The sequence below is a fragment of the Geotrypetes seraphini genome, chromosome 1 (genome assembly GCF_902459505.1).
Source record: "Geotrypetes seraphini chromosome 1, aGeoSer1.1, whole genome shotgun sequence".
Classification (NCBI taxonomy): Eukaryota; Metazoa; Chordata; class Amphibia; order Gymnophiona; family Dermophiidae; genus Geotrypetes; species Geotrypetes seraphini.
Window position 1 is genome coordinate 380,160,807 of NC_047084.1, and position 25,440 is coordinate 380,186,246.

General features: G+C 43.1%; 1 protein-coding gene across 1 annotated transcript in view; it reads left to right on the top strand.

Annotated features, from left to right (window-relative positions):
- LOC117360896 overlaps window positions 1-22,050 on the top strand; it is a 129,706-nt gene extending 107,656 nt beyond the window's left edge. The window contains exon 8 of the mRNA XM_033945533.1: window positions 20,002-22,050. Within this exon, the coding sequence (XP_033801424.1) occupies window positions 20,002-20,130 (129 nt within the window). The 3' untranslated portion in view covers window positions 20,131-22,050. The remainder of the gene's footprint in view (window positions 1-20,001) is intronic.
- Window positions 22,051-25,440: the final 3,390 nt, after the last annotated feature.

Consider the following 25,440-nt stretch of genomic DNA (forward strand, 5'->3'; position numbering starts at 1 on the left):
AAGGGCATGGAAAACCTCTCATATGCTGAGAGGCTGGAGAAGCTGGGGCTCTTTTCCCTGGAAAAGTGGAGACTTAGAGGGAATATGATAGAAACTTATAAGATCATGAAGGGTATAGTGAAGGTAGAAACATAGAAACATAGAAATAGACGGCAGATAAGGGCCACGGCCCATCCAGTCTGCCCACCCTAATGTCCCTCCCCTACTTTTGCCCTGTGAATAGATCCCATGTGCCGATCCCATTTGGCCTTAAAATCAGGCACGCTGCTGGCCTCAATCACCTGCAGTGGAAGACTATTCCAGGGATCAACCACCCTTTCAGTGAAAACGAATTTCCTGGTGTCACCTCGTAGTTTCCCGCCCCTGATTTTCCACAGATGACCTCTTGTTGTCGTGGGGCCCTTGAAAAAGAAGATATCTTCCTCCGCCTCGATGCGGCCTGTAAGATACTTGAACGTCTCGATCATGTCCCCCCTCTCTCTACGGGGGGGCCAGATTCTTCAGACTGGCGGGGACAACAAAAACTAGAGGGCACTCAAAAAAATTGAAGGGAGATAGGTTCAGAACAAATGCTAGGAAGTTCTTCTTCACACAGAGGGTGGTGGACACCTGGAATATGCTTCCAAAGGAGGTGGTAGAGAAGAGTACGACTTTGGGGTTCAAAAGGGATTGGACGAGTTCCTGAAGGAAAAGGGGATCCATGGGTACAATTAGAAGGTTACTATACAGTACAAAAGGCTGTAAAGTAATAGAGTAGTAGAGTAATAGATCACTACAGGTCATTGACCTGGGGGGCCGCTGCGGGAGCGGACTGCTGGGCATGATGGACCTATGGTCTTACTCGGCAGAGGCAATGCTTATGTGCTTAAGTTCTAGTGCGCCCTCCTTGTGAACCATTGGGCGACTGCTCTTTGCAGGACCTTACTCTTAAAGCGGTCTTCTTGGTGGCCATTACTTCCGCTAGAGGTGTTTCTGAGCTGCAGGCTTTCTCTTGTAGGGCTCCCTTCTTGGAGTTTCCTAGGGAGTGGGTTGTCTTGAGGCCTGTTCTTCTTTTCTGCCAAAAGTGATTTCTCCTTTTCATGTCAATCAATCTGTAGTCCTCCCCGTGTTGGGTAGTCGGGAGGGCTCTTCTGAGCAACGACAGCTGCGCAAGTTGAATGTCAGTTGGGTCCTTTGCTCTTATGTGCAGTGAACCCAGGAGATCAGGTAATCAGATCATCTCTTTGTCCTTCTGGCAGGTCTTCGTAAGGGGGATGGCGCTTCTGAGGCTATTAATGCACGCTGGATCAAGGAGACTATTGCTTCCTCTTATCTTTTGAAGATGAAGCCTGTTCTGGAATTTCTCCAGACTCATTCCACTAGGGGTCAGGCAGTTTATAAGGTTGAGTTTTCTCTAGTGCCTCCAGTGGATAGCTGCAAGGCTGCAGTCTGGTCTTCGCTTCATTCCTTTGTCAGACACTACCATTTAGATGTTCAAGCACGTCGGGACGCGGTATTTAGTGAACGTGTTCTGGTGTCCGTCGTTCGGTGGTCCCACCCTTGATGGGTACTGCTTTGGTACGTCCCATCTGTAAGGAACTATATCAGTCTACCAAGTGAATCAGAAGGAGAAATTAGGTTCTTACCTGCTAATTTTCTTTCTGTTAGCTTGTAGACCAGTATAGTTACCCACCCTATCTGTCTTTGTGCGGTGATTGTGGGTTTTTGCTCACATGCAGATTTTGGAGTTTTTCTGCAGGTTCTAGTATTTTTCTAGGGCCAGGGAGAATTAAGAACAGCTAGCTTAGCTGGTGAGCTGTGGGGATGTTTTATCTCCAGGATTCAGTTCTACGCATGTTCCAACAGTTGTTTACAGATGTTTGTTGTTTTTACACTCCTGTTTGAAGTGTAGTTTACTGTTTTTCAGTTAAGAATTTTCCTAGGTTCTGCTTGGCTATTCGGCAGACAGGATCAGTAGAGGGAAAGCTGTACTGATTTACAAGTTTGATCTCAGTCTCCACCTGCTGGTAGCAGTAAGATATAATACCCATCCGTAAGGAACTACTGTTTTTTTCGCTCCATAAGACGCACCCTAGATTTAGATAAGGAAAAAAAGAAACAAACCCATTCTGAACCAAAATTCTCCCTGCCAGGCTCTGCACCCTGTCCCCCCCTCCCTGCCAGGCTCTATACCCTGTCTCCCTTCTGGTGGTCTAGTGGTAGGCAGGGACAGGGCAGGCAGGCCGGCCTAGTGACAAACAGGGCTCCCACCCCAAGGCAAGCAAGCAGGCAGGCAGGCAGGGCCCCCCCAAGTGTATAATCTTTCTTCTCTTCTTCACTATCCACGTGCACCATTTCCTCCCCTTCCATTAAGTATCACATCGCAGTATCTTTATTCCTCCCCTTTCTAGCATTATTCCATATCCCTGTTACTATGCTTCCTCCTCCTTCAGCATTTCATTCCCTCCCCATGTTAGTTTCACTTCCTTCCTCCTGTACTCCTCACCTCCACTCCCCACCCCGAGGCAGACAGGCAGGGCACTCCCCACTCCCGAGGCAAGTAGGCAGGCATGCAGGCCCCCCCCCTTACCCACTCTGATCTCTCCCCCATACCTTATAGTTCCTCCGGCGCAGCTTGACGGGCCCATTCCTCCATGTCCCGCCCGAACGTGAAGGGAGTCAGAGGAATGGCAGTGGAGGCAGCTGAGGCCCGGATGTGCCGCCCAGCACTGCTTTAGGGGAAGGGAGGGAGGCGAGTGCGAGGCCAGAACCAGCCGCCGCTGCTGCTGTTAACATAGCCGTTCGCTCTCGTCAGGGCCGCGCTGCTATGCCGACTCCCAGTGGCTGCTGGTTCTGATGGCTGCTGCTCGCACCCGGCCCACGGGGAGTGTGTGGAAGCAGGACTTGCTGTCTCCATTGGCAGAGTGGCGCAAGGCTGCCTGCCTGTTCGGCTGATGCAGCTGCCTCCTCTTCCCTTCTGTAGTGGCAGAGCAGCGCACAAGGCTGCCTAACTGGTCCCGAGCCACTTCCCGTGAGAATGGAAGCGGCGCCGAACTAGGCAGGTAGCTTTATGCGCCGCTCTGCTGCTACAGAAGGGAAGAGGAGGCAGCTGCATCAGCCAACCAGGCAGACAGCCTTGTGCGCCGTGCCACTCTACTGCTGGAGAGGCAGCAGCGTCCAGCGAGGGAGGGCACCAAATTTAAAATAAGGTAACCAAGGGGGGGTGGTTTGGGTATTCACTCCATAGGATGCACGCTTTTTTCCACCCACTTTTTGGGGTGGAAAAAGTACATCTTATGGAGTGAAAAATACGGTATACCGGTCTACAAGCTAACAGAAAGAAAATTAGCCGGTAAGAACCTAATTTCTCCTTCCTCCAGGAACTTGTCCATCATTTTTTTTAAAATCCAGATAAGCTAATCACTGTTATGATATCTTCTGGTAATTAGTTCAGGAGCTTATCTATTCATTGACTGAAAAAAATATTTCCTCCTATTTATTTGAAAAGTATTTCTATGTAACTTGAATGTCACCTAATTGTACTTTTTGAAACAGTAATTGATTCACTTTTACTTATTCTACACCTCCCATATATCCCCACAGCCTTCTCTTTTTAAAGCTCGAAGGACCTAACCTCTTTAGCCTTCATAGGAGGAGTTTCATTTCTTTTAAAAGGGGGCGGAGCCAAGGGCGAACGCGGTGCAATAGCATCAGGCAAGAGGAGCAGCAGAAGCAAAGAGGAAAGCAAGAGAGTCAGCAGGAGAAAGGGAGAAAAGCTGTTTTAAAGCTGTTTTAAAGCAGAGGAGGGAGACAGAGAAGAGCAGGAGGCTAGGGGCAGGGCGAGAGTTAGCTCCGCCCATCCCCACCACGTCAGAGAGTCAGCAACCGAACTCCCCCATAAAAGGGGGCGGAGCCAAGGGCGAACACGGTGCAATAGCATCAGGCAAGAGGAGCAGCAGAAGCAAAGAGGAAAGCAAGAGAGTCAGCAGGAGAAAGGGAGAAAAGCTGTTTTAAAGCAGAGGAGGGAGACAGAGAAGAGCAGGAGGCTAGGGGCAGGGCGAGAGTTAGCTCCGCCCATCCCCACCACGTCGGAGAGTCAGCAACCGAACTCCCCCATAAAAGGGGGCGGAGCCAAGGGCGAACGCGGTGCAATAGCATCAGGCAAGAGGAGCAGCAAAAGCAAAGAGGAAAGCAAGAGAGTCAGCAGGAGAAAGGGAGAAAAGCTGTTTTAAAGCAGAGGAGGGAGACAGAGAAGAGCAGGAGGCTAGGGGCAGGGCGAGAGTTAGCTCCGCCCACCCCCACCGCGTCAGAGAGTCAGCAACCGAACTCCCCCATAAAAGGGGGCAAGCCAACGGCACGCAGCGAAGGCGAGCGGCAAAGGCGCTCGCCTTAGCGAGAGCGCCTTTGCGAAGGGCCAAGTCAGTACACCCAAGAGCACAGGGAAGGACTGAAAGGTAAAGAAGTGGCAAGCACAGAAGGTAAGAATAAGCAGGAGCAGAAGGGACGAACACATTCAAGCAGCAGTAAGGTAAGGAAGAGAAAAGACAGCACACACAAGAAGGCATCAAGGCAAGAAGCAGATATAGAAGGAACAACCACACACAAGCAAAAGTTAGGCAAGGTTGTGCAAAGGCAGCAGGCACAGAAGGAATACGTAAACTTAATTGTTTTCTTAAAGTAGTAACCCCGATGGAAGCAGAAGGAAACCAGAAGATGAGCTTTCCAGTGTTCTGCACGGACTGTCATATGTATGACTACCTCCCCTCGGGGAGACAGTCATACGTATGCAATCGGTGTCAGGAGCTGAAAAGCTTGAGGAAAGAAGTCAAGCGACTTGAGGACAAGATACAGGAGCTAGAAAGAATGTACACCACAGAGGACCCTACCAGGGCATTTGAAGACTTCAAGAGTGAGAGACACATCGAGAAGGAAGTCAGGGAACTCGAGGAATTCATTGAGGAAGCATACAGGAGGAGGGTGGAAGAGAACGAACTCCAGAGGAGAGATGAAGTTACACCAACACCAACTTGGAAGGGGGAGCAAGAAGAAGGTGACCTCATAGAAGAAACCCACAGAAGAATACCGCACGAGGGGGAAGAATTGGCTAGTCGATGCCCAGAAGAAGAGAGAGTGAAGCATGCTGAGGACATTGACCTGAGACCGAAACGAAAATTGAAGAAGGGAAAATCAACGATCCTGGTGGGAGACTTGATACTGAGGCATGTGGACAGCCACATAGCAGGAGGAAGAGAGGATCGACTGGTGACCTGCCTCCCAGGAGCGAGAACCAAGGACATCGTGGACAAAATTGGGATGATCCTGGATGGAGCGGAGACGGAAAAGACCGCAGTAATGATCCACATCGGGACGAATGATGTCAGCAGGAGAGACTACAGAAGAGGCACGCTGATAGAACAGTTCAAGATTCTGGGAAGGAAGCTGAAGATGAGGGCCCAGAAGATAGTATTCTCAGAGATCCTACCGGTACCGAGGGCAGATGTGAAAAGGCAGGAAGAACTACAATCAATAAATGCGTGGATGAGGAGATGGTGTGAGGAAGAAGGATTCCTCTTCATGAGAAACTGGACAACGTTCTGGGGCAAGAGCAAGCTCTACAGGAGAGATGGACTGCATCTGAGCACGGCGGGAACAAGACTTCTAGCAAACAACGTCAAGAGAGGAATAGAACAGGCTTTAAACTAAGAGAAAGGGGAAAGCCAACAGTCGACCTACCGTCGATGATTCGGAAGAAGGTATCCCGTGAAGATACTGAGGGGAAAAAAGGCAGGGAAGAAACAAGAGACAAATTACAGGAGTCAACTAACCCAGAAGAGGAGGTTAGAAAGATTGTAGCAAAAGAGAAGACACCAAAGACCGAAGCACAGGGAAAAGAAATGAAGACGACAAAATGCCAGGATCTAAACTGCATATATACTAATGCAAGGAGTTTAAGAAACAAAATGGGGGAACTAGAAGCCATGGCCAATGCAGAGGACATAGACATCATTGGAATCTCTGAAACGTGGTGGAATGAGGAAAACAAATGGGATACAGCACTGCCGGGGTACAAGCTCTATCGCCGGGACAGGTCAGGTCAGAAAGGAGGAGGAATAGCCCTATACATAAAAGAAAGCATACAATCGACAAGAAAGGGCATGAAATAAAGATGGGCCTATACTATCGTCCACCGGGGCAAACCGGAGATAGCGATAAAGAAATGGATGCCGAGATGAAGCGAGAATGCAAAAGCGGTTTCACAGTTGTTATGGGAGACTTCAACTACCCTGGGATAGACTGGAGTCTTGGAAGCTCAAGATGCGCTAGGGAGACAGAATTCCTGGAGGCTATACATGATTGCTTCATGGAGCAGCGTGTTAGAGAACCGACGAGAGGAAATGCCACTCTGGATTTAATTCTAAATGGATTAAGGGAACCTGCAAAGGAAGTGGAAGTAGTGGGACCGTTGGGAAACAGCGATCATAATATGATCAAGTTCAAGGTTGAAGTAGGCATACCGAACGGAAAGAGAACCATAGCGACATCTTTCAACTTCAGGAAAGGAAACTATGAAGCAATGAGGGAAATGGTAAGGAAGAAACTTAGGAACACTTCCAAAAAATGGCAAACAGTAGAACATGCCTGGTCTTTTTTCAAAGACACGGTGAGCGAGGCACAAAATCTGCACATCCCCAGATTCAGAAAGGGGAGCAAAAAGGGTCGAACAAAAGACCCAGTATGGATGACTAAAATAGTGAAGGAAGCGATAGGCAATAAGAAAAGTTCATTCAGGAAATGGAAAAAGGACAAAACTGAAGGGAACCAGAAGGAGCACAGGAAGTATCAAAAAGAATGTCACCGTGTGGTTCGAAAAGCCAAAAGAGAGTATGAAGAGAGGCTAGCCAGGGAGGCATGGAATTTCAAACCGTTCTTCAGATATGTTAAAGGGAAACAGCCAGCTAGGGAGGAGGTGGGACTGCTGGATGAAGGAGACAGGAAGGGAGCGGTGAAGGAGGAGAAAGAAGTCGCAGAAAGACTCAACATGTTCTTCTCGTCTGTATTTACAAACGAAGGCACAACCAACATACCGGAACCTGAACAAATCTTCAATGGAAATCAAGCAGAAAAATTAACATCCATGGAAGTGAGCCTTGATGATGTACACAGGCAGATAGAAAAACTTAAAACTGACAAATCCCTGGGTCCGGACGGAATCCATCCCAGGGTTCTGAAGGAATTAAAGGAGGAGATAGCGGAACTACTGCAGCAAATTTGCAGCCTATCCTTGAAAACAGGCATGATCCCGGAGGATTGGAAGATAGCCAATGTCACGCCCATCTTTAAAAAGGGATCAAGAGGTGACCCGGGAAACTACAGACCAGTGAGTTTGACCTCGGTTCCGGGGAAACTGGCGGAAGCACTGATTAAAGAACACATCGATGAACATTTGGAAAGAAACAAACTTTTGATAACAACCCAACATGGTTTCTGCAGGGGGAGATTGTGCCTAACGAACTTATTGCACTTCTTCGAAGGAATTAACAAACGGATGGACAGAGGAGACCCCATAGACATTATATACCTTGATTTCCAAAAAGCCTTTGACAAGGTGCCTCACGAACGTCTACTCCGGAAACTGAAGAACCATGGAGTGGACGGAGACGTACATAGATGGATCTGAAACTGGTTGGCGGGTAGGAAACAGAGGGTAGGGGTGAAGGGCCACTACTCGGACTGGATGAGGGTCACGAGTGGTGTTCCGCAGGGCTCAGTGCTCGGGCCGCTGCTATTTAATATATTCATAAATGATCTAGAAACAGGCACGAAGTGTGAGATAATAAAATTTGCGGACGATACAAAACTATTTAGTGGAGCTGGGACTAAAGAGGAATGCGAAGAATTGCAAAGGGACTTGAACAAATTGGGGGAATGGGCAGCGAGATGGCAGATGAAGTTCAACGTTGAGAAATGTAAAGTATTGCATGTTGGAAACAGAAACCCGAGGTACAACTATACGATGGGAGGGATATTATTGAATGAGAGTAACCAAGAAAGGGACTTGGGGGTAATGGTGGACATGACAATGAAGCCGACGGCACAGTGCGCAGCGGCCGCTAAGAAAGCAAATAGAATGCTAGGCATAATCAAGAAGGGTATTACAACAAGGACAAAAGAAGTTATCCTGCCATTGTATCGGGCGATGGTGCGCCCGCATCTGGAATACTGCGTCCAATATTGGTCTCCGTACCTTAGGAAGGATATGGTGTTACTCGAGAGGGTTCAGAGAAGAGCGACACGCTTGATAAAAGGGATGGAAAACCTCCCATACGCTGAGAGATTGGAGAAACTGGGTCTCTTTTCCCTGGAGAAGAGGAGACTTAGAGGGGATATGATAGAGACTTATAAGATCATGAAGGGCATAGAGAGAGTAGAGAAGGACAGATTCTTCAAACTTTTGAAAAATAAAAGAACAAGAGGACACTTGGAAAAGTTGAAAGGGGACAGATTTAAAACGAATGCTAGGAAGTTCTTCTTTACCCAACGAGTGGTGGACACCTGGAATGTGCTTCCAGAGGGCGTAATAGGGCAGAGTACAGTACAGGGGTTTAAGAAAGGATTGGACAATTTCCTGCTGGAAAAGGGGATAGAGGGGTATAAATAGAGGATTACTGCACAGGTCCTGGACCTGTTGGGCTGCCACGTGAGCGGACTGCTGGGCATGATGGACCTCAGGTCTGACCCAGCATAGGCATTGCTTATGTTCTTATGGTCACTCTTCTTTGAACCATTTCTAATTCTGCTGTATCTTTTTTTTTTTAATATGGCAACAAAAACTAAATGCAATACTCAGTACTCAGAAAAAGAGAGACTGCAGTGAGAGAAGATTGGGTAAAAAGAAATAACAGACAGAAGGAAATGTGTTTAAGGAAAGGGAATGAAAGTAGGACCAAGGAAGAACAATGAAAAAGAGTATGACCATTTTCGGATGCCTAGTTTCTTTCTTGGTATACAAATTTGCAAGTAGTTATGACTACTTTAATGTTCCCTTCCACTCTTTTGCCTAAAATGGGGTACATATGGTGTGGTCCATTCCCAAACCAAAGAAGGTTTCATGACTAGGCCCTAGGCATACAGTGGTTAGGACCTCCGTAAGATATTGTGAGCCATAACTCTTCCAAGCTAATAACATTACAACTGCATTATGCTCTAGTTGAAGAAAGTACATCACTAAAGAGTATTCTGGAGCCAGAAAGAGCTGGAGATAAGACTGAAAGCCACAGAGCATTCTGAGACTAATCAATGGAGAAATGTTCTAAAACGACTCATTGAAATTGTCAGAGCACTTGCAGCTTAGGGCCTTGCACTGTATGAGAAGTCAGATCAGTTTGTGCTGAACACTGGCAACTTTATTAAAACTGTGGAGCTAATAGAAGAGTTTGAATTAGTACTTAAGATACATAACTTAGCCTACCAGGGGCAGGAAAAATACCTGCATATAGTATATGTCAGGGATAGGCAATTCTAGCCCTCGAGAGCCGGAGCCAGGTCAGGTTTTCAGGATATCCATAATGAATATGTATGACATGGATTTGCATGCATTTGCATGCACTGCCTCCTTGAGATGCAAATCTATCTCATGCATATTTATTGTGGATATCCTGAAAACCTGACCTGGCTCTGGCTCTCGAGGACTGGACTTGGCTACCCCTGGTATATGTAAACCACTTTGATTGTATCTAGAGAATGACATGGGGACAAATTTTTCCCTGTCCCCACGGGAGCTCATTTTCCCGTCCCTGCGAGTTCTTTTCCTGTCCCTGCCCCATTCCTGCAAGCTCCGTCCTCATCTGCACAAGCCTCAAACACTTTAAAATCATAAGTGTTTGAGGTTTGTGCGGTTAAGGTAAAGCTTACAGAAATGAGACAGGGACAGCAACAAAACTTGCGGGGATGGGACAGGGGAATTGAGTTCCTGCAGGGATAGGTAAAATTTTGTCCCTATGTCATTCTGTAATTGTACCCACAGAGATGCGACATATCAAATCCATGACCCTTTACCCCAGTGGTTCCCAACCCTGTCCTGGAGGACCACCATTTTTGGGTTTTCAGGCTAGCCCTAATGAATATGCATGGAGCATATTTGCATGCTTCTCACTTCCATTATATGCAAATCTCTCTCATGCATATTCATTAGAGCTAGCCTGAAAACCCGATTGGCCTGGTGGTCCTCCAGGACTGGGTTGGGAACCACTGCTTTACCCTTTATCTAAGAAGAGTAGCTTCCAATGAGACTCATACTACATACTTCAGAAAAATAATTCAAAATTAGATCATCCCATTACTGACCACACAAATCAAGAAGAAAATTTTGAAACATCTAAAGTCTGCAAAATATTACTGTATCATTCTAGACTGCACCTTTACACCTTTTCTAAACAAATTACTTTAATAGTGCATTAGGTAACAGCAGGAGAACCTTTAAAAATGAATTTTCTGTAGTAAGTGTTGGAGAACATTTCTTGATATTAATTGACATAAATGACAGCCCAAGAACTGGGATAACAAATGTAATGCTTCAAAGGTTAATGGAAATAGACATTAACATTGTAGATATGAGAGGAAAGGCCTATGTTAATGGAGACGACATGAAAGATTAAAGACTGGAATACAAGCTTGTGTAAGGGAGCTAAAACCAGTTTCTTTTTGTGTTCCTTGCACTTCACTTTTATTAAATTTGTTGGTAAACAATGCTCCTTCTGCTAGCATTGAAGCTTTTATGTTCTGTAACACCATTCAGAGTACAAATGCATTTTTCTCTGCATCCACTCATCAAAGACAGATTCTAAATCAACACCTGGGAGCATCACACCACAAGATGGGAAAGTCATTTGGTATGAAAAGGCTCTCCACAAATAGATTGGGAAAGAGGATGATCTATAACTGTGGATATAGAAGAAGATGCTTTGACAGGAACCACTTAGGTTAAAACAATTATAGAAGGAATGTAATCTTATTTATTACAAAAAATTATAGCCCGCTGCATCCACAGTTCTGTGCGGGTTACATAAAAACATACATAATAAAATAATAACAAACACACAATCAACACATAAAAATATACACTTAGCTTTTCTTATATTTCCACTTTATACAAAAGTTTTTTAAAAAAAATAAGCACCTGCCTACAATAAATAGAAAGACTTATATTCCGTCTCAAACAGCATAGTTTTCACACCTTTTCTAAATTGCATCACATTAGAAGACTGCTTAATTTCATAAGAACATAAGAATTGCCATACTGGGACAGACCAAAGGTCCATCAAGCCCAATATCCTTTTCTCCAACAGTGGCCAACCCAGATCCCAAACAGTAAAACAAATTTTGTACTGCTTATCCTAGGAATAAACAGTGGATTTCCCTGGGCCATCTCAATAATGGCCTATGAACTTCTGTTTTAGGAAATTATCCAAACCTTTTTTAAACCCCGCTAAGCTAACTGATTTCACCACATTCTCCGGCAACGAATTTGAGAGTTTAATTACCCGTGTGAAGAAATGTTTTCTCCTGTTTGTTTTAAATCTTCTACTTAGTAGCTTCATTGCATGTCCCCTAGTCCTAGTATTTTTTGGAAAGAGTGAACAAGCGATTCCCAACTACCCTTTGCACTCTACTCATTTTATATACCTCTATCATATCACCCCAATACTGCTCCTTGTACTGATACCACAGATTGACAAATTGTTACTGATCTCATCAAATTTAATGACGGGACTTCAAGATTCATCTGATTCTCAGAACAGAAGACTCTTGTTTGGCAGATAAATACAAAACAGTGAATTCAAAAGTACAGGACACAATCGCAAGCAGTATCAGCAGCCTCGGATTTCGGTGTGGTTTAGGTGTTTATTCTTTAAGCACTAGTTGGGTTTTAGATGTTCAAAAGCCAGGATTAGACATTCCTGGATTCTATGTATGGCGCCCCAAAGTTGCACACCCAACTTTGGGCATGCTTCTATAATGCACATCCAAATAAATTGGATAATGAGCTCTGAACCATCAATAACTGGTTGCTAACGATCAATTATTGATGTTAGTTGGCAGTCATTAAATTTTGTGCACGCATCTGGATATTTACTATTCTATAAGGCACAGCACTTAATTCCCATGGTGGATATCTCAAAAAGGGACGTGGCTATGGGTGTGTCGGGGCAATCTAAAAAGTTGCACATGGAATTACAGAACATTACCTTACTGTGCCTACCTTGGGTGCAAGCATTTACACCAGATTTCAGCAGGTGTAAATTAGGCACAGGAATCCAAACTAAACATTATGGACCGGAGTGAGCTTTGACGGAGAATTCAGTAGATGGAACCTAAACACAGTACTGGGCAGAGCTTTGGGTTCTGGCCCAGAAATAGCTAAGAGAAGGAAAATTTAAATTAAATCAGTCATTTCAAGAGAGGGTAAGGTTGGGCAGACTGGATGGACCATTCTGGTCTTTATCTGCCGTCATCTACTATGTTATATTATTCTGTATAACACAAGTACCCTGTATAGAATAACTTTTAGTGCTGAATTATTTTTTGGCACAGAAGGTTCGGCACCTTCTTCAGATCAGAAATAAGCAAATGTTGACAAATATCAAAATATATAAGTGAAACATAAAGGTATTCCAATGGCAGTCTCACAGGAAGAGGGAAGGGATGGGTCAGATGAGAACAGGAAGGGCTGTGTGGTGGAGAGACAAGGAAAATGGACAGGTGATAAGAGGGTGACAGAGCAGCATATTTATTTAAACATTTATATACCGCATAAAAACTATGCGGTTTACAAAATTACATGCATACATATTAAAAATACTAAAATATGTTTCGACAGAACAAACACAATAAAACATTAACTAACAGTATCATGATTAAAACCTTTTTTCAAATTCATCCAACAAGATGGAAAGATAAAATCCCATAAAAACATTTACAGGACGGTAAGGCTTCAGCAGCAAATAGCATTAGCACATGAAGGCATTTAACAAATAATTGTGTTTTTCAACATTTTCTTAAAATTCAGTCTCCCATCACAAAATCGGGGAATACCAGGCTCGGCACCTGCTACAGAAAGCATTTTTGCCCAAATCTTAACAAGAGATACTAATATCTTACCCTCCAGATTCAACTTCATACCATTTTCAAATCTCAAACATTTTCTGAGTTGATAGATTTTAAAAAACTCCTTTAGTGCTCTTGGGGAAACGTGATATAAGATTTGCTGTATGATTGAGAGAATCTTAAATTGTACTCTCTGCTGCGTAGGTAACCAGTGCAGTTGTTTCAACACTGGAGTTATTTGAGTCATTCTTGAAACCCCAGTAATCAATCTTGTAATGCATGTGGCGTTCATTGATTCAGCCTTTGAGATAAATGCTGGCTGATTAGCTGTTTTGGGAAAAAAAAAAATCAGCATATGATATTGTTTAAGTGAATCGATAAACACCACATGAATCTATATGAATTTAAAACATATTGTTATTTGACATTTTTGCACTTTATCAAATTTATAATATTTAATTTAGCATACTATGAGGTGCACAGTGAGATGATGGAGAGATTTTTTTTTTTTTATGATCGATGATTGAAATCTGGAACTGATAAGTCTCAGACTATTTCAATTCCAGAATAATACTGAGCAGGTTTCTGAGATCCTTTTTCCTCTCATATAACCAATAAACTTTCCAGGGCAATAGGTGAGACATTCTAGACCCCATGGCCACGTGCCATCTGCAGAAGGAATCCAGTTCGGATTTTTCTCTGTGCCTCTTCTGTACTTCCCTGAGCTCCTTAGCTCAACCTACAGTTTGTTCTTTTTGCATCATGCCTGCAGAGTGTGTTCGTTCTACTTTCCACATTTTATTGTTTTTAGTTCATTTTTTCCTCAGAATTCTTGTGCTTGGCACATTCCTTTCGCTTTGCCTGCATTGAGAACACATAGACTTCTGTCTGTAGTTGACAGGCCAATCCCACTGAGTACTTTTTAGCCAGCCTGCTTAGTTTCTGTGGAACTCCGGGCCATTCCTGAGTGTCCTCACCTACTGTTAAGCAGGGGTTGAGCACAGGCTGTTAGGTGCCTTCAGGAGGCTCGATGGTGTCTCACATCCTCCTGTCCTGGTGCGCGTCTGTCGGTCCACAGGGGTGGAGATGCAATCAGGCATTGGGTCTCACTGGCAGCCTGAAGGTCATCTTTGCAGAGCCATTCTCAGCATGAGACAGTGATTCTGTAATCCAGCTACTGTAAGGGAGCTGAAGCATAGATCCACACACAGGCTTTTTCTTGCAATGAACCGTTCCTCCGAATCTTGGGGCTCCTTTTATGAAGCCACGTTAACAGTTTAGCTCAGTGCTGACGTTAGCATCTAGCGAGGCTGTCAGTTTCGCGCACGCTATTACACGCGTTAAACTGCTAACGCGGCTTCGTAAAAGGAGCCCTTGGAGTCTGGGATTTCCTTGCACACAGTTTCTTTCTTCCTGCCGAAGATGGTTTCAGCTTTCCATGTTGATCTGGAAGTACGTGTGCCTGTTTCATCCTACTGCTTCAAACACTCGAGATATGTTTTGAGGATCATGGATTTGCACAGTGTGCTGCTTCATTATTTGGTGGTCACGAATGAGTTCGTCTTTCTGACCATTTGTTTGAGTTGACTTCAGTCCAGCAGGGCGCTCCCACTGCTAAGGCCTAGATTTCCAGATGAATCTGTAAGGCTTTTCATCAGCCTACATACAGCTCCTCCCTCCTACCAGCTCGCTCTGAGGTCTGCCATTGATTTTTTGAATTATGGGTTCCTGAGGAAGGGACGTGTTCCCGAAACCAGGCTTGGTTGAACCTGGTTCTGTGGTGTTCCATCTGCCTTGTCCTCGCTCCCCTGGACGTAGGATGAAGTTTTATTGAAGCTAAGTTGCTTTTCTTTTTATTTTTTGGGAGTTGGCTGGGGGGTTCCCTGAGTGGTTGTTGTGACTGAATTCACCTGTGTTCATTGTGCACTGTTTTTCATGGTGGTAGTGTTATTTTGATTTGAAGCTTACCCTAGGTACCCGATGATGGTGTGCAGGAGGTGGCCTGTTGGTTTCTACCTTGTTGTGTGAAGCGTTGGAGCATTGCTCCTGTCGCTGACCCCTCACACTGAGGGTACCTAAATTCACTTTAAAATTTTCATTTCATTTTCACGTGCCTAATTTATTAAGTTATATTTAGTTGTTATCTAGTTTTTTGCGGTGTCTTCTGTTCCTTGTATCCACTCTCGGAACCCTTGACCATTTTTTTGCCTCATTGTTGGTTTCTTTGCAAGTTTCCTTGGCAATTATCTTTTGGAGTTTGTTGCGCTAAATTTATATTAGACAATACAGGCAATAGCACAGATTCTTATGGGACTCCATAGGCTGTATCCAAAGACAAAGAGGCTATGCCTGAGAACAGTATCAGGGGCGTCCAACTTCAGCCCTCACAAGGCCAGGTTTTCATGATTTCCCCAATGAATATGCATGAGATCTATTTGCATACAATGGAAGCAATGTTTGCAACTAAATCTCATGAAAATTCATTGGGGAAATCCCGACTGGATTGTGGCCCAAAAAGACTGATGTTGGACAACCCTGGTATAGATGGTTTATCTGTTGTAACACAGTAACATACTAGAGGTTAGCAAATATTGACCCAAACAGTCCATTCAGTCTGCCTAGCAGTCACACTCATTATCGATTCATCATTAAACCAATAATAAATATAGTATAAAAATACTTCCTTTGCCATTTTCAGATCCCAGACTATAGAAGTCCACCCAGCACTGACTTTACATTCCAACTATTTATTTATTCAAAAAATTTATCAACCGCCTATATCTAGGTGGCATTACAATAATAACATGCACAGATTATGACAAACAGGACTTTTACAAACACGTTGGGTTACAGGTGAATAATCAAATTTTAAATAGATCTTTACACTACAGTTCATCTTAAAACCAGCATTCAGTGTTTCAACTTTATTGAAATGCTTCTAAAAATAGTGTGGTTTTAAGGATTTTTTTGAACTTCTGAATATCCGATAATACCCTTAGCGGTCCAGTTAATTTGTTCCACAGCGTTACTCCCATGATAAAAATGGCAGATGTTCTTGTATTCTCATAGTGTATTTTTGAGAAATCTGTCAAAGCCAATCGTATTGCACCCTCAGATCGCAAAATTCTGAGCGGTCGATAAATTGCCATAGCTTGTGATAGATACCAAGGAATCCCATGGTAAATGACTTTAAATATCAAAGTTAATGTTTTGAAAATGATGCATAATCGCAGAGGTAACCAGTGCAATTTCTTCAACCAAGGTATTATATGTTCAAATTTTCTAACTCCACAAATTAGCCTTGCAGCCATATTTTGAACCATTTGTAAAGCTTTGCACTGAACTGTTGGAACCCCTAAAATATAGGGCATTACAATAGTCTAACTTAGATAAGACTATTGTCTGAACCACAATCCTACTATCAAAGCCATCCTAACCTGTATTTAGATTTTGTTAGCACATTGTTTTGATATTGTAGTTAGGATAGATGGATCCCTATTTTACATAGAATGTAGTGATTGGAATTGAGACATCCAGGTCAGTACATGCTTGTTCAAATGAGATCTGCCAGCACAGAGCCCTTTATGTTTACGTTTTTTGGTTGTTTATTATACCGCCTTGTCTGGCAGACAAGTTAAGGCAGTGTAAAATCTAAAGCCGAGAGAGGATATATTAAAAGGAAAGCCAATATTTCATAGGAAAAATAAAACATACACTCATAGTCATAGGAAGAAAACAAATATATTATACAAACAACCCTTTTCCAGAGACAGGAAAGCAGTAGAACTAGAGCAATGTTCCTCAACACGCAGAACATGTACCCTTGGCCTGGCTGCCAATTTCTGCCCGTCTGTAGAGGAGCCTGGGCGGGTCTGGGGTGGAGCATGGGCGAGGGTACTCAGTTCATATTTATTAGGCTTAGAGGGTACTTGGCTTGAAGAAGTTGAGAAACACTGAACTAGAGGACATGAATTTAGTTTGCAGGGGGGCCATCCCATAAATAACGTCAGGAAGTACTTTTTCATGGAGAGAGTGGTAGATACCTGGAATGCCCTCCTAAGGGAGGTAGTAGGGATGAAAATTGTAACAAAATTTAAGAATGCATGGGGTAAGTATAGAGGGACCCTGTACAGAAAGAATGGAACCAACAATCTTAGCAGTGCTTAGATGGCAACTCCAGTAATTGGAAAGCAGGGCCAGTGCCGGGCAAAGACAAATCAAAGATTAAGTATACTACATATGTAGGCTTTCATTATACCTTATATTAAATTAGTGATTTCTATTCCGCCATTACCTTGCGGTTCAAAGTGGATTACTTAGGAAGTTATCTGGACATTTCCAGAGGAATTATAGAGTAGAGCAGGTTGCTTCTGGGTATTGAGATGATTCCTGTGGTGATTAGTTTATTTATTTATTCATTCAATTTTCTATACCATTCTCCCAGGAGAGCTCAGAACGGTTTACATGAGTCTATTCAGGTACTCAAGCATTTTTCCCTGTCTGTCCGGGTGGGCTCACTATTTATCTAATGTACCTGGGGCAACGGTGGGATTAAGTGACTGGCCGAGGGTCACAAGGAGCAGAATGGGTTTGAATCCACAACCTCAGGATGCTGAGGCTGTAGCTTTTAACCACTGTGCCAACCCCCCCCCCCCCCCCCCAAGTTTTCAAGGATTTCTTGAATAGCAGGGTTTTTATTTCTTTTCTGAAAGTTTTGTAGTCTGGGGTTGTGATCAGTAAATTGGAGAGTTGGAGGTCTAGTTTTGCCACCTGTGTGGCTAGCAAGTTGTAGTTTTTTTCATTTGACATCTCTGATTGGAGGGTGCGTAAATGGTGTGTGGGTTCTCCTGTGTCTGGTTGTGGTATTTTGGATTAGGCAGTTGTTCAAGTAGGCTGGGCTGTCTCCATTTATGGCTTTACATAATAGACAGTAGAATTTGAATAGTATTCTTGCTTGTATTGGGAGCCAGTGTGAGTTGAGGTATATTATGAGTTTATCTTGCTGGGCAGACTGGTCTTTGTCTGCCATCATCCGCTATGCTACTTGCAGGGTCCATGCGTGTATTTGCTGGCACATCGGGATTCGGAACTGCGTATTTTGTTTGCTTCTTCGATTTCCTAGATGCATTTCCAAAAACTATTAAAGACATCTCTTTTTGTAAAATTCTTAGGAAAGTAAGGAAGATGATATTTCTCTTGTATTTCACTGTGATGTACAGTCTCATGATTATGTAAACCGCATCAATCTTTAAGGTATTGCGGTCTAGAAATGTATTTTAATGTAATGTACACATTGAAAAGAAATGAAAGCATGCACCTGGTAGCTTCTTTATGGAGATCTCACCACTTACACATGAAATATTGCAACTTCCACATGTTCCTCCCCATTTTACAAACCGATACATACAAGTGCTGCCAATTAAGTAGTGAGGCTGCCATTGTAACTTATTTGTTATTATTTATAGTGTTTTAAAAACACTTATAGATTGTATCCTCAAAATGCTTATGCAGTGAGCAACAAAATTAAAACATAATACAATAACACTGTAAACATCAGCCTATCACATAGCCCCCTATAAATTGCCCAACCCCCTAACCTAATACAAAAAAATCAAAGCATCCTTTTGGAGGTGGAATGAAAATACATGAGAGTATGGAGAATGAATCCCTTAATCCCCGAACAAGCACTTTCTATGAATCTATGTCTGTCTGTATTCCCTTTAAAAATTGGGAACTACCTGTGCAAATTTTCATCCTGCTCAAATCAAGCTCCTTTCAAATCTTTGCATGGTATGGATCTTCACAGGTAAAGAACACAGTTCTGAAATCAGTATTTACATGTGCATTTACATACACATATTTTAGTGCTTAACGTACAGCTGTTTCTATGCAACAAGTCACTGTGGTTAACATAGACTATCAGCTACTCATTTTCCCTGTCTGTTCCAGTGGGCTGACAATCTAGCTCTGGTACCTGGGTCAATGGAGGGTTAAGACTATCTACTATATATATAATAATATATAAGACTAGGGATAGACGGCTACCTATATAATACCAGAATGGTGTGGAGGAGTAACCTAATGGTTAATAATAATAATAATAATTTATTGTTTATATACCGCCAAAGCCAAGGTGCAATGAGTTGAGAAACTGGGGAACTGGGTTCAATTTCCACCGCAGCTCATTGTGATTGGGCAAGTCACTTAAGTTGTTTTTTTCCGGGGCAAGTTTGTCAGCCTGCAAGGGACAGAGTCAGTGCCTGTATGTAATATGAAACTACTTTAGTTGTACCACAGAAAGGTGGTATATAGGAACATAAGAAGTTGCCTCTGCTGGGTCAGACCAGGGGTCCATCGCGCTCATCAGGTCCATGACCTGTAAGTGATCTTTTGTCTATAACCCTTTAATCCCCATTTTTCTTCTATCTATACCCTTTCATGATCCTATCTCTATCTCTACCTCTATCTATATCCCTCAATCCCCATATCCTTCAGGAACTTGTCCAATCCCTCTTTGAATCCCCTTAATGTGCTTTGTCCTATCACATCCTCCGGAAGCGCATTCCAGGTGTCCACCACCCTCTGAGTGAAGAAAAATTTCCTAGCATTGGTTCTAAACCTGTCCCCTTTTAATTTCTCTGAGTGCCCCCTTTACTCAACTTTACTATCTGCTAATTCATGTCCAACATACAAAATTAGCTGCATTTGAAAGAGGAGTGATCGCAAGCAAAAGTATACAGAAGATTCAAAACATTAAGAGCTGCTTAATCCAGCCTTTTGCACACCGCTGTACTGTAGTAAACAAAGGCCTAGACAGCTATGACATGGCAAGAGCTTGAGTTTTATTCAAGGGCACATGCTTTGTGTTGGAAATTCACAAGTGACCTTCATTTAATTCTGTTTGCTTTTTTTGTCCAGATGCTAGAGATGCTGCGGACCTGGAGAAAAACTACAGGCCAAAATAATCAGATTCAATCTCTCCAAGAAGCCTTGAGACAAAGTGGCAACACAGATATTTGCAATGAAATCTTCCATCTTAGTTTCTAAATGATTGAAACAGCCACAAGAGGCTCCTGGCCTTATCAAATTGCCTGTCTGAAAATAAGCAGGCATTTTCAGTGGCACTTAACCACATAATGCTACTGAAAATGCCCCATTAGCACTCGACTTGCAACTGGTTCTTTTGAAAGTCTTCCAGGGTAGAGTCAGCACTTAGCTGGCTAATTGCCAATATTTGGCACTTAACTGGTTATGAAAACTGCATCAATAGGACCACATAAAAAACAATCCTATCTTTTAAGTGATTCTTCATAGCTAGTTAAGTGCCAAATATATCCCAGCTGGTGCCCTATACATGGAAATTCAAACCCAGAATTTGGACATTGCCTGGCATTGAATTTCTAAGTTTAATGCCAGCACCGGTCAGCAAAATGTTGATCACCAGGGTCTAGGTGGCCATTTCAGCGCTGGATTGGCCACGATGAATGTTCCTACACCCAGCTGTCAGCTCGGGGGCCTCATAGAAGCACCTGATGTCATTTGGGAGAGGAGGTTGGGGTGCGGCAGTGGCGGCAATGATCCACACACATCCCCAAACTTTGGATGCCCCTTTACTCTTCCCTGCCACTTCTGCATACCTCTTGAAAAATTCACTGGCACAAGCATCTTCGACGCTTGCTTGTGCCAGCCTGGGCTCCCCTTTGATGTGACGTCCTGGTGCTGCGACTAGGAAGTGATGTCAGAAGGGAGTTAAGGCTGGCGCAAGCAAGGGATGGAAGATGCCGTTCATGCTAGTGAACTTTTCAAGAGGTATTAGGGGGCACGAGGAAAAGAGGCACCAATGCCCCTGGCAAGATGACACCTGGGGGAGTGATCCACCTCCCCCTCCCTTTTTAGTACACCACTGGGGTGGAGAGGCAACAACAGTGGCATGGATAAGTGGAGAGGACGATTCAGTATGGCTGTTTCAGTGCAGCCATGATGAAATGTCCTGTGATGAATCGTCCCATTCTGTGATCACCACTGGCTGACTAGAGGGCTCCAAATAGTTCATAACAGCCAAAGATAGGGGGTCATGAATGCTTTTTTCCATAGGGCTATAATGATTTACATTCTATCTATTGCACTGAAACCCAAATCATTCAGCTGTTTCTGTCATTGAGGCTGACCATTAAGAACTGGCCTTTCACCTCATTAAAACTCAAAACCCGCTGCTTCATTTTACTCTGTAAAACTAAGGGCCCAATACTTTTTTTTTCAAATTTATTCGTTTTAAAAGCCAACACAAAGTGCAACAGATTAACCAACAATTGGTACAAAAAACAGCACTCATTACAAGATAAGTACTTATCACCCCCCCCCCCCTCTTTCTCACCCAACCACCCTTTCTGGATGTGCATAACACTCATTCAGAAATCATAGGGAAATATTAATGATCAATTTTGTTAATGGATCCCAAACCTCTTTGAATTTATTATAGTTTCTCAATTGTAACGAGTTCATACGTTTAAACTTATAAACTTGGCATAAGTTCCCACCAAAAATTATCATTTATTCTATCCCATTTTTTTCCAGATTTTTATAATTAGATGCATAGCAACTCCTGTCATAAGAAGTAATCTATTCTTATTTGCATAATTGGACTCTTGGGCATTAACAGTGTTCCAAATAACACTACGTCATAAGGGCCCAATATTAAAAAGGGTTTAAGTAGGCAGGAGCGGCTCCTACCTTGTTAAATCTTATTGAGCTGGATATCCAGCAATAGTCATCAGTATTGAAGTGATTACTGCCCCTTGAATATTGCCTGTGACTCCCCAGGTGGTGTCCAGTGGTCCAGGGGCGGTGCATGTGTGGAGCCAGAATTTAACCAGTATTTCATGTTGTGTTTTCAGACATGTAAAGTGCTGTAACTATTATAAATGTAGCAACATATTATATTGTACATACACTGCTTAATAGTATTGTCAACAGCGATTAATCAAAAATAATCTAACTCAATTGCGGCTGGTGGGGTAAATTTCCCAAACTTTTATAGGTACCATCAGGCCTATGTTAGTGTGCGCTAATCACGCTAGCACACCTTAGTAAAAGGAGCCCTTAGTTTCCACGTGGCAAACATTACAATTTATTAATAACTTAACACCTATTCCGATTCATCAATCCATGTGTCAGTCCTTATGGTTGAACTCCAAGATTCGAATTGGCGAGTTTAAGATCATCTGGAAAATTTGGATGCAGGCGGGTATACGTACTTTAGATGATGTGTTAGATGGAAAGCTGCTTGACTTTTCCCGACTGCAACAAACATTTGGTATTGCAAAGTTTCAAATATATAAGTGGTTGCAGTTGAAGCAGGACATTCAGAAAGGGTTCCCTGATTGGCAAAACTTGAAAATTCAGTATAGCTTGCTGGGCCTTTGCTTCCAGGCAGATTTCCTAGGGCATTAGGCCGCCAAGTGGTACAAATTAATATCTGAATATTTGAATAAGAAACTTAAAACTGTCTTAAAAGATATTTGGAGCATTGAGATTAAGCAGATTTCTCGACTCAATGGCCACAGATTTGGTCTTGGAGGATGAGATTTACAGCATCAGCATCTATGAGTCAAACTTGGGTGTTTTTTTTTGTTGCATAGAGGTTTTTGGACCCCCTGTTAGATTACAAAAATTAGATAGTTCTAAGTCAAATTGATGCTGGCATTGACATCTCGGATCATCTGCTTTTCTTTTGTCGATCCATTTGGGGGTCAAATAAATAGTATACTGGAACTTCCATTGGCATTGACATAAGATGCAGTGCTGTTTGGTACATTATTGATGGCCAAGAGTCCAATAACTTCACATAACAATAGACTGCTTTTCATTATGACGGGGGTTGCTATACAACTTATTCTGAAAAACTGGGACAGGTTAAACCAGGGGTGTCCAACCTTTTGGCTTCACTGGGCCGCATTGGCTGAAAAAAAATGTTTCTGGGCCCGCACAAACTTTCAAGCGCTGCAGCAAGACACAGGAGGGAGCCGGCAAGACGGTAAACACCCAGGGGCAGCAGAGGAAAACACTGCATCGCCCTCGACCGGGGCCGCACAAAATACTTCACGGGGCCGGAGGTTGGACACCCCTGGGTTAAACTATAGTTTTTGGTGGGAATCCTTGTGCCAAACTTATAAATTTGAGCATATGAGAGCAATACAATTGGGACTTTAAGGATTGGAAATTTAAGGATGTTTGGGACCCATTGACAAAATTTTGTAAAGATTAATTATTGGTTTTAGCCCTTTGATTATACACAACCAGGGGGGAGAGGGGGATAGGCCTTTAAATTATTATTTGATTGTAATTTGTTGGACTTGATCATTTATATTACTTTTTCTTATCTTTATACTGTATGAAAGGATGGGGGGAAGGATATGTATTTATTATATCATTTGATGGAATTAAGTGCTGTTTATTTTGTATATTGTTTGGTAATATGTACTTGTTGGTTTTTTAAAATGAATAAAGATATGGAAAAAAAAAAATCCAAACCAGTCCCATCTGCTCTCTATCCACTCAACTGTACTTCTTCAATGGTACTTATCACCAGGAGGCACAGGGAAGAAGCGCAGCTCCAGAAATAATAGCTTTATATCCAGTCATACCTTTTCAGTTCAAGACAGTGTATAATAAGAGGTGCTGTAAGGACAGCGAGGTAACATCAATTAGAATTGGGGAGGGATAGAAAGACAGTTATGTGATGAGGTGGCATAGGGTAGGAGGAAGAGCTGTGTAAGATGAGGTAGTGTCGTGCAGATTTTGCCCACTGTGATCTTACAGCACTGGCCCTAATCTGAATTTCAGGAAGAAGAGAGAGAAAGGTCAATCTTTTAAATAAAATAATATTACATTTTGCTTTTACCAAGTAGCTCAAGATGGGTTACATTCAGGTGTAATAGGGGAATGACATGGTGACAAAACTCATCACTGTTCCTGTCCCCACGGGAAACCATTGCCATGTCCAAATAGGCAAAGATTCCCAAGACACTAAAAAACTATTCCAATTACTAAAAGAATTCACAGACACCAAATCCTACCTGGCTAATAATGACACCCCTCCACCTTCAGCCACCCTTTTAGCTGAATACTTCAAAAACAAAATCACAACTGCCAGGACTACCTTCACTGGAACCCCTACTCACCTAGAAGAGATCACATTGCCCCCCACAGAAAAAGAATCAATTGCAGCAGACAGAACCTGGTCCCACTTCTCCATTATACAATGGTCAGACCTTAACAAACTATAAAAATACAGCCACGTAGCCTGTGACCTCAACCACTGCCCCCCCCCATACCTGTTAAAAACCTCCAGTACTTTATTCCGCGCCCTCTTACAATGGATACAAACCTTGCTCACAGACAGCCTTTTTCCGCAAAGATCTCAGTGAAATCATCGTCACCCCGATCCTAAAAGACCCCAAAAGAGCAACAGATCAACCATCCAACTACAGACCCATAGCCTAAATACCACTTTATGTCAAGCTAATGGAAGGCCTCGTAGCTAAACTCCTCACCAACTACCTAGAAAACCACAACTTACTCCACCCTACACAGTCTGGTTTCAGAACCAATTACAGCACAGAGACGCTACTGGGATCCCTCCTGGACACAGCTAGACAACACCTCAGCACAAGCAGAAAAATGCTGATTATACAACTAGATCTCACCGCAGCTTTTGACCTGGTAGAACATGACATCCTACTACAAATACTAGATTCAATAGGAATCACAGGTAAGGTACACACATGGTTTCAAGGATTCCTACAATCCAGGACTTACAGAGTAAAGTCAAACAAAAATCAGAACCATGGTCCAACCCCTGCGGCATACCCCAAGGATCACCTTTATCTCCCACACTTTTCAACCTCTACATTGCATCCCTCGGCACCTGTCTAGACAAATTAGGCCTAACCTCCTATAGCTATGCAGACGACATCACCATTCTTCCTTTTGATCAACCAGCGCCCTCCATGACAGACACACTACACAGAACACTAGAAACAGTAGCAACATGGATGAAAGAGCAGAAACTGAATCCTGACAAAAAATTCATCCTCGAAAATAAAACCCCAACCATAACAAACCTAGTAATAAACTCAATCACATACCCCATTCAACCCACTCTAAAACTTCTGGGAATGCTGATAGAGGCTGTACTATGCAGCCATAAATCAACAAAACAATACAGAAATCATGAGAAACCTAAGGCAAATTTGAAAATTCTTCAACAGAAAACAATTCCAGCTCATGGTCCAGTCCCTAGTCCTGGGTCTTCTAGACCAGTGTTTTTCAACCTTTTTTGGGCAAAGGCACACTTGT